The sequence below is a fragment of the Erigeron canadensis genome, chromosome 5, assembly GCF_010389155.1.
Source record: "Erigeron canadensis isolate Cc75 chromosome 5, C_canadensis_v1, whole genome shotgun sequence".
Lineage (NCBI taxonomy): Eukaryota > Viridiplantae > Streptophyta > Magnoliopsida > Asterales > Asteraceae > Erigeron > Erigeron canadensis.
This window is the reverse complement of record NC_057765.1, coordinates 8,411,435-8,425,888: the sequence shown is the minus strand read 5'-3', so window position 1 is coordinate 8,425,888 and position 14,454 is coordinate 8,411,435. Positions and strand designations below refer to the sequence as shown.

General features: G+C 35.0%; 2 protein-coding genes across 3 annotated transcripts; both read right to left on the bottom strand.

Annotated features, from left to right (window-relative positions):
* Positions 1–2,766: 2,766 nt before the first annotated feature.
* Positions 2,767–5,754, bottom strand: LOC122601122 (pentatricopeptide repeat-containing protein At4g33170-like). Its single transcript, XM_043773893.1, is given in 2 exon segments — positions 2,767–4,643; positions 4,645–5,754. Coding segments are annotated over 2 exon segments (2,634 nt in total). The 3' UTR covers positions 2,767–3,119.
* A 629-nt stretch (positions 5,755–6,383) lies between these two features.
* On the bottom strand, positions 6,384–11,930 carry LOC122602393. Of its 2 annotated transcripts, none has more exons than XM_043775085.1 (10): positions 11,353–11,930; positions 10,758–10,849; positions 10,159–10,261; positions 9,505–9,755; positions 8,936–9,067; positions 8,323–8,418; positions 8,120–8,248; positions 7,847–8,025; positions 7,611–7,764; positions 6,384–6,918 (listed from the first exon to the last, which is right to left on the bottom strand). In XM_043775085.1, exons 1-10 carry the CDS (start codon positions 11,612–11,614, stop codon positions 6,700–6,702), a joined length of 1,617 nt encoding a protein of 538 aa, XP_043631020.1. In that variant the 5' UTR covers positions 11,615–11,930; the 3' UTR covers positions 6,384–6,699. The 2 variants fall into 2 exon arrangements, with proteins under 2 accessions (XP_043631020.1, XP_043631019.1); XM_043775084.1 differs by having other exon boundaries at positions 8,323–8,445; positions 11,353–11,929.
* Positions 11,931–14,454: the final 2,524 nt, after the last annotated feature.

Genomic DNA, 14,454 nt, shown 5'->3' with positions numbered 1-14,454 from the left:
CAAAGAAGGCGAAAATGAAATCTTCAGAATTGCTAAGGCAAGGGAGAGAAGACGTAGGGATTTAGGGGATGTCATTTATATCAAACACGAAAGTGGACAGAGCATTGTGAAAGAGGGAGATATTAGGAAAAGATGGGAAGAGTACTTCGCCAACCTGTTTAATGGGAGAGGGTCGGGGAGAATTGAAGGAGGAGAGGTCATCACCGCACACCCAAACACACGCTATGACGACGATGATGCTATGAGGATCAGCCGAGAGGAAGTAAGGATCGCCCTAAAGAAGATGGGGAGAAACAAAGCAGTAGGTCCAGATCAAATTCCGGTTGAGGCATGGAGATGCCTGGGGGACGTGGGGATAAGCTTGTTGACAAGCCTCTTCAACAAGATTTGGACGAGAGCAAAAATGCCAGAAGAATGGAGACTTAGTGAGGTTATACCTATCTATAAGAACAAGGGGGACGTGCAGAGTTGTAGCAACTACAGGGGCATTAAACTCCTAAGTCATACCATGAAGCTTTGGGAGAGAGTGATTGAGACGAGGCTTAGAAGACAAGCGGATCCCGCTAAAACTGAAAGGGAAGTTCTACAGAGTCGCTATTAGACCGGCTATGTTATGCGGGTCAGAATGTTGGCCGATGACGAAAGCCCAAGCATCTCGAGTAGAGGTAGCAGAGATGAGGATGCTAAGGTGGTCTTGCGGGAAGACCCTATCAGACAGGATCCCCACAGGAGTTTTTAGAGCAGAACTTTAAGTAGGGACCATCATTAACAAGCTAAGAGAAGGGCGCTTGAGATGGTTTGGCCATGTTAGGAGAAGGGATCAAACAGCACCACTAAGGAGAGCGGAGTCTATTCACGTCAAAGGCACACGAAGAAGAGGAAGGCCTAAATGAGGTGGGAGGACCGATTAGCGAAGGACCTAATAGAACTTGGTTTGTCGGAGGACTTGACGTCGGATAGGACGGCCTAGAGAACTAGGATTAGAATAGAGGATTAGGGTAGGGTTTGTCTTTTGTGGGACTTTGATCGACATCCTTTTCCTATATTGCCTTGCCTAAGGTGGTTTGTGTTGGTTTGAAACGGGTGAAGTAGGCCCAACTTTGGTGACTCGCCGCCAAAGAAGGCTTTGTACTGACAGGAGGAGAGGTAGGTCAACGGAGGTGGAAGGACAGAATACCGAAGGTTACGATGGTGTTTCCTGATGGAGGAGGTGGTCAGTGAGGGTAAGGCAAATGGGAATAGGTTTTTGTAGACTTTTTTCGTAGACTTTGGTTCTTGGTAACCTCCGTAGTGGTTTTGGCCTGAGTAGAGGGAGGCCAAAATCGAGGGGGAAGGTTACTCTTGGCTGCCCCAAAATGCTCTGCCCGTTGGAGGACATGACCGATGAGGGTTTATTAGAGGACTAGGACTAGTTTAGGGGTTTTGGGAGCTTGGGAGAGGACTAGGTTTAATCTAGCTAGGCGGCTTTATTAGTGTGTTTCATAGGTTGCGCACCACCCGTTATTTTAGTTTACCGTAGCGGCCTAAGGTACTCTGCTCCGTAGGTTGTTTAGAAAATAGTTTAATCCCCTTAGTTTTTAGTCATTTCTTATGTATAGGTAGGCTGTGTCTATTATGCTCTTACTTTTTATGTTGTTATTTGCGTAATATGGTTGCTAGAGTTTATGTTATGTACTAAGGTTTTGTTACCGTACGTTTGCTACCCTTCCCTACTCGTAAGGAGGTATACCCAGAGGAACCAATGGACAGGTATTATCGTCTTATCATGTTCTCGACAGACAGGTATAAACACTTTACCCTTTTACGGCTTTTATATCTTCATGGCCGGAGGTCCTTATGGAAGCAGTCTCTCCACCTTTGGGTAGAGGTAAGACTGTCTACAGCTCACCTCCCCCATACCCCGCGCAGGGATTGGGTACCGTTGTTGTTGTTGTTGTAGTGTTTTTGTTATCAGGGTTTTATTTGATTGGTACTAACTCAGAGTACGTAATGATTTTATGGTTTGAACATAATTTGAATGAAAAGATGGTACATATAAATTCTTGAATATTGTGATTCTTTTTAGCATTATTATATTGTTATTATGGCCACTGACTAAAGACATCATGTTTAAATCAAGTTCATTGATATATTGCATAAAGAGCTCTGCTTCTTCTGAGCTTTGCTTCTTCTGAATTTCCATTCAAGAAACAATGACTATGGTATAATAAACGTAAAATGATCGGGCCTTATGCAATCATGTAACAGCGGTATACATATAAAGCCGCAGATTAGTCCTGTGAACCACTTTGTAAGTAACTGGTAAACATTGTTCCATGATATGAATCTTTGAGTACAATCAAGATTGACTATTTTAGTAGGATGGGCTGAACCAAGATTTGGTTGGTTGGGGCTGGGGGCCTTTTCATATAACTTTTTCAAAAAAGTTATGGATAAAAGTACACTACTAAATACACTTCCTGGTCTATCCCCTGCCTAAGAAGATTTGGTGAATGGATGGTTACTTCAGATATTTTTCCAAATAAGCCCTCTGAAAAATCTAGTTACTGATTGATTAGATTGTTATAGGTATGTTCTTTGGTACTGTTAGTCCAAATGTACAGGCAGACCGTCTCTTTACTTGTAATCGACAATGCTTTAGTGACAAACCGGGTAAATGTAAAGCTAGTATTGAGAATACATTAACATACATCTATTTTACATATGTGAAGTACGAGTTACAGTGACTTCTATTATGTGTTTGGTACTGGACTAATATACATGTAAATGCAGCCCTATTTTCATACCAGACGTTTTTTTTTATATCACATCAGATCTACCTATAGGCGAGAGAATTAGACTTTTCTGACTATTCATAGGCGAACGAATTAGGCTTTTGAGAAGGACTAAGCGGCAATCTCAGTGAAACGTGAGAGGCTCATTGTGTACGAGCTTCAATAGTGAGAGCTAAGCTAGGAACGGGGAAGGATGAGCAGAGAGGAAGGACATACACACATACATAACGCACCTGTAAACACTTGCAGCACTTATTTTTTGATGGAAATGGAATGAGCTTTTCCATTCCTTAGACCATTCCATGCTACCAAACAGAACATTGTTCTTTTTTTGCTTCCTAAACCTCAAGCAACACAGATCGAGTCTGTATCCTCAATGTACTCATCATCTTTTATCATGTTTATCAAATGTTCGACCTCATCATATATCATTTCACGTTGTGGATGCAATCTATCATCCACGACGAATGAAAGGGTGTTAGTTTTTACATCTATCCGACTAAATCCTGGATCCTTTTTAACATTCTTCCTCTTCATGTTCTTCCTAGCATGGGCCATCTCACTCCATTGGTTACAAGATGCATAGATGTTAGATAAAAGTACATATGTTGATGAATCAAATGGTTCCAGTTTTAAAATCTTTGTTGCCACCCGTTTTCCAGTTTCAATATCCCCTTGAAACCGACAAGCACTGATCACGGATTTGTACATTGAACCACAAGTTTCTAATGGCATAAAGTTGATCAGTTTCTCTGCCTCTTGAACATATCCGGCTCTGCAGAGACAATCTATGAGACACCAGTAGTGCTCGGTGTCAGCTTCTATGCCATAATCTATAACCATTGACTCAAAATACGAATAAGCTTCTGAAATTAATCCAGAATGACCACAAGCCAAGAGCACTCCAATAAACGTGACTCGATCAGGCAAAATATTACCATTTGATATCAAATATTTGAAAAGATCAAGTGCATCTTTGCCATGACCATATTGAGCCAAGCCCACCAACATAGCATTCCAAATTACAATATCTTTGACATGAGTTCTTCTGAATACCCGAAAAGAGTCTTGTATGTTACCACATTTGGCATAAAAGTCTATAAGTGAAGTGATGACATAAGCGTCTAAAGCACAATTGGACTTGATAGCATTAGCATGTATTTGCCTTCCTAGTTCAAATGCAGTTGAGTAAGAACTCGCTTTGATTAACGTTGCAAAGGTATAAACATCAGGCAATACACCAGATTTCCTCATTTTCTGGTATATTACAAGGGCACGATTCTCGTCTCCATTTTCTACCCATCCAGATATCATAGAAGTCCATGCCGCAACATCTGGAGACGCGATTTCTTGAAAAACTCTATCGGCGTCCACCATGTATCCACATTTTATATACATATCAAGAAGGCTGCTACTTAAATACAAATCTTGATCTACCCCGAATTTCAGAACATAGCCGTGAACTTGGCTCCCAAGATTTAGACTTTTTAGTAACCTGCAGTCTCTAGTCATGGTTGCTAGCGTAATCTCATCTGGTCTGTATCCAACTCTTTGCATCATAATGAAGAGCTCCCATGCTCGATAACTGTTGCCACTATTTATAAACGCAAAAATCATTGTGTTCCACAGTCCCAAATCAAATTCATCTATATCGAGAAAAAGTGACTCTGCTTGTTTTATTCCTCCATTTGTCGAGTAAGAGTTAACTAGTGTTGTGGAAACACTGATGTCGATATCAAACCCACTTTTAAGTGCATGAACATGGATTTGCTCAGTTAGATATAAACCTGCAGGAAGTGCAGTACACGTGCTTAACACGCCTGCAAATGTGAAATGATCAGGTTGTAGGCCATTGCATAACATATCCATTATACAAGTCCACAGATTCTTCCCCTGACCCACTTTGCTTATAAGTTCTTATTATTGAATTCCATGAAACAATATCAGTGTTTTTCATTTCAAAGAATACTCTTTTTGCTGATTTGAAGCATCCCATCTTTGTGTACATGTCAATTAAACGATTGGATACATCAATGTCGATATCACAACCTGATTTCAAAGCTATACCATGAATCTTTTCCCCCAAGTTTAGTTCACCAAGTGGCATCACGGAATCAAGAGATTTGTAAAACTGGGAAATGGTTTTATTCGGTGATACTACTTTAGCAAATTCATTGTCTATCAATGATAGCTTAATAGCATACGCTTGTACTTGCTCAATATTCTTCATGTTTGTACAAGCATCATTAGCAAACGCACTAAAAACGCAATGCACACTGTCAATATCCAGATTTACATCCTCACACCGATGAAAATCTGACAGGAAGTGGAATGCTTCCTCTTGAAGTCCTGTTTTTACATAGGCTCTCAGCATCACATTCCATAAGACCTCGTCACGATTATATTCTGCCAAGTTATCAAACGTCAATCTCGCCTCTCTTATCTTACCATACCGTATATAAATATTAACAAGAGCTCCCGAAACAAGCACTTCCGATTCCAACCCAAGTTTCACAGTATACCCATGTACACATTCCGAAATACAAACATAACCTGACATCAAACATAACTTTAAAACTGGAGCAAATGTCAACTTTGTCAGCTTATTAAAATCACATGATCTAAGAAGAAGTCTAAAAAGATGCAAACCCTCTTCCACAATACCTGTCTGCAAATCGCAGTTGAATGCATAAGCAGCCAAAATGGAATTCCATGTAACATGGTCTTTGTGCTGAGTTACATTGAAAAGATGGCGAGAGGAGCTTAAAGAGCTGCACTTGGAATACATGCTGATTAGATTGTTTGTTAGAAAGCGGTCAGCTGTCGTGTTTCTGTGCTTTATGGCAACAGCGTGTGTGGCTTTACCCAACAGCAAGTCATTTTGGACAATGGCAGTTCGGATTAAGGGAAACCATGGTGATCGTGAACAAGAATTATATGAAGCAATTGAGCTACAAAATGATCTAAGAAACATGGTCATTCCTAGTGTGTACATACATATATGAAATGATATGATGCATCCTTTCACTTGCTTTCACTCAAAATTAAAAGTGAAGTTACCAGTAGCCAATGGGCAGCTAATATGGTTGGTAGCACATCGGTAAGGTCTTGGTACCTAGGCATCAGGTTTGACACTCACTCAGTCACTCTTCCACATTTTTGAGTGTGGGGTGGTATTTGAGGTAAGTTATGGGCTCAATTCTAAACATTTGGGTAGATTAAAAGTAAGAACATGATAATTTGCTGCTAAAAGAAAAAAAAATGAAGTTACTAGTAGCCACAAGAAATGACTAAACAAAAATATCAACCACAGGTATTTAACATTATCGATTATCTAATCTCAATCATTCATTCATTTTTCAATTTCTATTTTATTTTTGCTTATATCAACAAGAGAAAGTGCCGTAATGTGATTGGTTATAAGCTTATAATAACATTTTACATATTTAATTAAAAATGCTGAAGTATTCAAGTCAAAGACAAACACATCAAATATTTGCACATGTTTTGGACAAAATCAAACCAATCAATCAATTTTCAATCTCCTTTTCATACCATGAAGAAGAGAGGTGACACAATGTGTGATTGGATATGAAAGATTCTACATGATTAATAATAAAACAAAATCTTAGAAGAAATATGTGTATATGTTTACACTTAAATTTGAGAAGGCTAAAACAAATTAACCAAACAAATCAAAATTACAATATTTCATAGGAACCCCATAAGCCGAAACCATACAAGTCTGTACAACCAATCTTGGATAATCAAACAAGCCAGCTCATTTTTGACTCTGGTTCTCAACCATATTACCTCTCCTAGCCTATGCGATACATGGAAACATTATCTTCATTAAACACTCAGGTCTAGGTTGCTTTGAATCTTCAATGTTCATATACACAGACTAAAAATAACTTTGATGGCACTATGCGTGGGTCAACAACTCATATACATTACTATTGTTATCCCCAGGAACACGTTTTAGCATTTCTAAGCTTTTACGGCTCCCTAAGAACTCAATCCTCTTGAATTCCACATAACCACGATCTGCAGCTTCTTTACTTGAATACACTGATCGCAGCTTATCAGCGTGCCTTGAATCAGTATGAATGGCCAACTCGATCTCTATTCTTGACATGTTCTCCTGTAACAATAAACAGCACTGGTTAACAATTAATGCTTGATTTATAGGGAAAATTTCAAGCTATTTCTGAATGAGCCAATCCGGCTTTATCTATAAGAAGTTTTGCTGGCCAAAGCAAAAGATTCCGTTGCAACGGAAGTTTTACATAATATTCATAATATTAGGAATAAATAAATAAGTCAAGGGACTAGTATTGTAAAATAGGAAGTTTAGGGGTTGTTTGTGTCAAACTGGAACTTAGGCCGTCGGTGGCAGTTACTGAATATGTGTATAAATATGTGGATATATTACATAATCGATATGATATTGATGATAAATTCTTCTTCTTCTTCCTAAATTCTCTCAACTCAATTCTGTTCGTTACAGGAAGGAGTTTAAATGGGTCAAGAGTTGCCTAAATTGTTCTTTTAATTTATGCAACCTTCCAAATCACTTTCAGATAACAAAACTAGATTAATTTTGCAATAACATAGTTTTAATTTACACAAACTTTTATATGAATGGGTATATGCAGATTATGTTCATCTCTAATAGGTAAAGCAAAACATTAGCTACAAGAAACAATATACAGATGCTGAGCCAATCCAATTAGACATGCACCATACATTTGCCTATTGGATTTGTAACCTGACTAACCTGTCAGGTCATCCCCTTTTGCCACCTCTTAGCCTTTAAAGAAAACTATCTATTACCTGGTAATATGCATGGATATGATCTAACAGTTGCATACAAGTGAACCCTGTATCACTGAAATAAGTCCTTGAACAAGGGCCCATCTCTGAGAATCTGTCAACTGGATACAGTATGGTGAGGAAATGGTTCTTGAGAACCAATTCATTCTTCTCACTGCCCAAAACATACCAAATAATAAACTAAAATGATATTGAAAACTAAGTAAACACAGAATCAGAAAAAGATGATCATTTACACTTCTGAAAGTGGTCGTGTGTTGTTCACAAAAGAAGCATCAGGTTCTTTCTCTTCTTCAATTGTGTCAGTGGCAGAGTCAGTGTAGATAGAAGCACTTGATGATGGCTCAGATATTGACCAGCAAATTGAATCAAGAAGGGTCGCTGGTGTTAATGGTTTTATTGGCGTTTCACATGTCTGTCATAATTACAGAATCGATTCTTAATGGTTAATAATTTATGAAGTAGATAATTGTATCATTTTATACCCAGGAAAAACTAACTACTGATACCTGCATACGTCGACCACGGCGATTCCTAACACCTTTTTTTGCAAGGTTTGCCATATTCTGATTTTCTTCATAATTTGAATTCATTCGAAGACTTTGTGCAGCATGAAAACCATCAACCCCATTATTATCCTAAAAATTAGCATCATGTAAGCATAAGACTTCTCTTATTGAGAAGGAACCAAAACAAAAGAGTTTGTATACACCTTTCGACCACCTCCACCTTGAGCATTATCAAGCATAATTCCAATCTGACGTGCCAAGTCAGCAGACAAATGTACGAGTCTTTGTAGCCTTGTCTCCTTCGCAGTCTTCAGAACCCATAGGGGCTGAGTTCCATCAATGATTAATCAAAAAAACAGCATATAATCTGATTTTCTCTTACTCATCTATCTCTTGCATATGCGAGTGTTTGTATGCGTTTTGTGAGCGATGGTTTAAGGATTCAGTCAATTAATAGAGGTTCCAATTTCGACCCAGATACTTATGAATGATTCAATTGAGTTGTGTTTCCCCACAAATGGTCAGATGGGTCAAATTAAAACTTAGCTAAAAGAGAAAAGGGTCGAAAGTTGCCCAGTCAATTGAGTGCATGCCTACTTGTGATCATAATTATCACATTAACTATTTCTTCTATAAGAAAAATCCAAACAATGTCTGTTGGTCAAGCCGAACCTGACCAGGTCCGTTTCAGCCCTAAGAAAAAATGGAACTTATCAGCTGGAACCTGTTTTAACCCGTTAACCAGCCCACCCATCTTGACACTCCTAACTTATAAGGTTAAACAAAAACATATAAGATTTTTGAGCTATAACTTACTGTAACAAGATGATTGGAGTGACCAAGATACTTCTGAACAGAAGACTCTTCGCATACCACATGACTAGCATTGTGATCGGGCAACCATTGATCCATAAGCGAACCACCTTGTCCGAAAGCTGCCTCAACAACCTACTGGAACCAAATTTCATTGATATAAGTTAAACCCCTTTTGGCATTCTTTCATTGTGGCTTTTAGGTATTACAATTTGCAAATGTACTGAAAGTTGTTAAGGTCCTCGTTCATATAAAGATTAATGTAAAAAAGTTAACAAATGAAGCCAAAGAATCGATTAGATACATGAATTGAAGACCGTTTGGATTTGCACTTTGGAATTAATTGTCAGACTGGTATTTAGGGCATTCATGTGTAAACAAATAGCTGAAGCCCTTACTATTATCAATATATACATAATCAATTTTCAGAATACAAATCCGAACACCCCATTAAGCTCCTCATCAATCAGACACAGATTTCCATTTTTATGTCATAAAAATGAAAATAAATTTGAGTAATATGTCTAAAACACAGCCTTAATTTAAACAGAATGCCAACTATCAGGTTGTACCTTATTTAGCAGTTCAGCAGAAACTTCCGGATCTACATAAAACGATTGACCCGAAAAAACTGAGCCTCTTCTTTTCAGCTCTTCTTCTGTTGAGAATAACCTCGATTTCTCAATCATATTTGGTTGTTTGGCATTTTCCAGCATGGCAACAGGGAGACAAGTATTCCCACTGGCAAGCATGTTCAGATCATCCTTCGGCATACGATTTTCTCCAAAATTTTTTACAACATAAAGGGCTTCACTCAATCTCACTGACCAAAAATAACAAAAGAATTAAATTTGAAAGAGACAACCTAAAACCAGTTGAAATATCTTTAATGGGTTTTTGCATAAAGGTAACAAAGGTTTGTTTGATATATGTTTTAAGTAACCATCTTTATTGTCACTCCTAACTAAATAACCAGCTTTCAAAAATTGGCTTCAAAGCAAACTTCGCCCTTGTCAACAAATAACCAGATTTTTGGACACCGTGTAAAAAAAAGTCTGACATTTTAAACTTACTGACACATAATCCAATTTAACATGGTACCATGTACGGATTACCTTAAATTTTGTGGTGAATAAAAAAACATTGGTTACCTAAAAGAGCTATCATATCAAACTTTATTACCTTCAATAATCCTGTGCTAAGCTTTGAAATCTACAAACTTTTACCATTTTTCCTAACACTATCAACAAACCATCCAAGTGTAACAATAAAGAGACCAATTGTGGCTCCATGCTTCAAAGCATGCTCAAATTTTCGTCCGCCTGAGCTGTATATAAGTGTTAAGTTATCCACAATAACAAGCTGTCCCTTAAATTCCAAAAACAAAGATATACATATAAAACTATTTTGTCAAAAAAGAAAAATCCACAATAACAAGCAGTCCTTTGATTCCAAAAACAAAGATATACATATCTAATTTTGAAGTCAAAATATATAAAAGTTTTCAAACTTCAAAAAAGATGTATCAACTATGTTACATTATAAAATGTCTATATCAACGATATTTGAGTTAAATTTGTATCAAAAATGTAAAAGCAATTTGAATTCGTAAAGCAAATGGTTCCCTTTTGCAACTGGTAAAGTTATGAAAATTACAGCAAAAAGGCTTGACGAAACAAGGTTGACGAATCGTTTATGACACAAAGTTTGTATGCACTATAGATTATCAATAATTATGATAAAATTTTCGTAAATGTAACTGCACGAAAACCTGTAATTACACGATTGAAAAATTACTAAGATGACAAATGAAAGAAAAGGATATTTGGACCACTAAATGGGTACACCGCGGATGCAAATGTGGACTGTATTGACCACCTAATCTCTCTGTTGCATCCATCACTTGTTTTCTTGCTTCTGTAAATCCATATCATGAGACAAGTTAAGTTATACAACAACAATAATAATAATCAACGATGCTGCTTTCGTTCTAAAAGTCAAAACCATTGACACCTTTTGACTATATGGTCAAACAATTTGATATATAATTCAACATTAATTCACATTGCTACTTGTGTAGTGAATAAAAAACAAAATAAGTCAAAGTATATAAAATCACTTATCAATACCAAGCAACTACACTTTGAGTACAAACAGCAACATGCCAAAAATTGATTTGAAAAACAAAAACACTTGACCAGAAAAGTCAAAAAAGTCAGAACTTCAAAATATTAAGCAAATGTGGAACCTAATATCATATATGCATATTAGTATATCACATTCACAAGTATTCATTCAATCTATCAACTATAGTATAAAAACACAAAAAAAAAACACAATTCATGATTACAATATACTAACTACAAAAGATTATAATAAAATGACACAAAAACACAAAAAATGAATAAGAACTAAGTTACCTTTTGATAGTCCAGTAACACAAATAACAAGACCAGAAAAAGGAGATTTTGATGATGATGATGATGATAAATTAACATTTTTAACAGTAATTGAAGATGAAGAAGAATTAGCAGGTGACATTCTAGGATCTATAGATTGAACACTTCTAAATGAATAACCACCCAATTTACATGTTATATCTACAAATAATCTTGAATAAGATTTCTTAATATTATTATTAGTAGTAGTATTACTATACTTTAAACCACCATTCCCAACCATCTGATTTAAACAACAAAATCAAGATTATTTTTCAAGATTTTTGTATATTCCACATGGGTTTTTGATTTTAAACAACATATCAAATGGGGTTTAGGATTTATGCATAAAAAGAATAAGAAATATTGAAACTTGTTTTTTTGAACGAAGAAGAAAGATCAGATGGTGTTTGAAAATAATTTGTAAAGATTTTTTCTGGTCAAATATTGTGAAAGTTTGTAGAGCAAAGTGACGGCAGCGTGATTTTCATGTGCTTTTGTGCACTCTTTTTTTTTCCTGTCTAAAAAGTGGTAAGATTGGCGGTGTTCAAAATTTTCAGAAAAATTTGGCAAAGAAGAGGGACCATTCTTTTTTTAATCCATTAATTTTATCAAATCTATACCTACTTATAAAAATTATAGCCCCATTTAATTTTAGAAATGTTAAAAGTTATATTAAACGATATAACAGAAATACTTTCTTTTTTTCTTTTTTTTATTTACTAATTTAATTATCACCATTAATATATCCTCTAATGGAATAAATTACATCACCAATCCTTAAATTTTTAAAATAACTACACTAAACAAAATTATATCAATTTAATTTACATGAATAGCTTATACTACTCGTCGTTACCATCACCAGTCGTCACCACCCATCGCCACTGCATTGTCATTGTCACTGCCGCATTGTGCGGACACCATGCTAGTCTCTCTAAACACTTTTGATTGAAACTAACTTTTAATTGAAGTAATTAAATCAAAATATTGATATTATGTATTTTTTTTACATTTTTAAAATAATCTATACTTCTATATTGAAACTAACTTTTAATTGAAGCAATTAAATCAAAATATTAATATTATGTATTTTTTTTACATTTTTAAAATAATTTATACTTCTAAACTATCTTATAAAGCATTTTGTCTTTTTTGAAAATCTCATTTCATAATTTGAAGTACTTAAGATACCCATCTTCTTTATTCACTAATTTAAACATCCTTAAATCTCATTTTCTTAAATCTCAACCACTCATTTTCTTCTCTCTCCTCAAATCTCAACAACTCATTGTTTTTCTCTCCTCCATAAATTATTTTATTCCTCTAATTATTTCAAAATCTTTTATCTCAAAAACCGTATATCGATAAATTATAATTGTATGGGTGTTCTTAAAATTTCATGCTCTTTCATTAAAGATGTCATTCCATATACTTTCGACGAACTTTTAAATGCTAGGGTCGTACGGATAAAACATTTTGCTATCACACTCTATGCTTTATCACCTCTTATGACCTATCACTCATACCATCTCACAGCCGCAATGTGCGGGCACTTTCCCTTGTTAAAACAAATACACGATTTGAAAATGACAACATAATCATTTTTCAACATCCTTTATCTATATTTATTAAATTATGATATTATACAAATTTTAAATGTCATGAATTATCTCTATTATATAAAAACTTTCAACATCTAATATCTAAATTTAACTTTATACCTTTTCATATTATTTTATAAAATATATAATTAATATTCATTAATTCTTATTAATAATTTTCGATAAAAGAGATTTTTTAAAATAATAATATCATCAAATTTCAACATGTTTTATTTATAATTGTTAAATTATTAATCTTGTATCTAGTGTAAGTTAGAACGAAAATTTAATATGTTTAATTCGAGTAATACGGGAGATATAATCAAGTGTTTTTATATAAGAAAATGGAAAATAAATCAACCTGATAATCAATTTAACAAGATGATAATAACATTTGACATAAGTAAAGGAATAAACCAGGAAAAAGTTGTTAGATTATATTTGTCATGTGATAAAAACTTTAAGTTGATTAGTAGGTTGCTTTATCATTTTCCTTTTATAAATCATCCTTGTATAGGTAAAGGTTTTAAACTGAACATTCAACGAATAGTTCATGACGACGAGAAGTTCATTCGTTTAGTTAAATGAATGACTATGAACAAAAAAAATTTGTTGGTTTAGTTTAACAAATAAAACATGAATAAAACTCTCATTTGTTCATTCATTTTCATGACGTTCGATATTTGTTCGTGAATATTTGTTCATGTATATTTGTGATCATTTATTTATATATGTTCTTCCATATATATATATATATATATTGATTATGAGAAAGTGTTCACATGACTTGCCTCAGAGCTTGTCACATTTGTTTTTTTTATGTGTCAACTCCATAATGCTTCACCTGACACATCTATAGTCATATTAGCATTAGATTTGCATACATCAACTTCCATTTCATCATTGACTCATTAATTTTGAAATAAACACTCAAAAATCAAATGTAACAAATAAGTCTCGAACTCATGACGTTCAGGAAAAAAGATACACACGCTCCTAATGAACTACATGTCCATTTTTGTATGCTAATTTTTTTCTTGTTTATTCCTTTACTTATGTCAAATGTTATTATCATCTTGTTAAATTGATTATTAGGTTGATTTATTTTTCATTTTCTTATATAAAAACACTTGATTATATCTCCCGTATTACTCGAATTGGTTTTCGGTATCGTTATTGGTTTTGAATTTGGTGTAAACGGTATCCGTACCAAAGAAAACCGAATTTTAGTGCCTAGAACACGTCCCAATAAAACAAAGTAGGTGATAACCCAAAAATCAAATATGCACATGATCAATACCAGTACTCAATTTGGTGTAAACGGTATCGATACCACTACCAGTATTTGGTGTAAACGGTATCCTCAAAACTTCATCAACTATGCCTCTCTCGATTCGTTCATCACCACTACCAATACTGAATTTGGTGTAAACGGTATCAGTGAGGAAACCGAATTTTGTTTCGAATTTTAGTGACTAGA

Bases quoted from the DNA above. Each gene is read 5' to 3' on its own strand.
- LOC122602393 (XM_043775084.1), bottom strand. From the start codon at position 11,614: ATGGTTGGGAATGGTGGTTTAAAGTATAGTAATACTACTACTAATAAT. The intron at 10,850-11,352 runs GTAACTTAGTTC...ATGGATTTACAG, and splicing joins TGTTACTGGACTATCAAAAG to AAGCAAGAAAACAAGTGATG. The intron at 8,026-8,119 runs GTATCAGTAGTT...TAATTATGACAG, and splicing joins GCCGTGGTCGACGTATGCAG to ACATGTGAAACGCCAATAAA.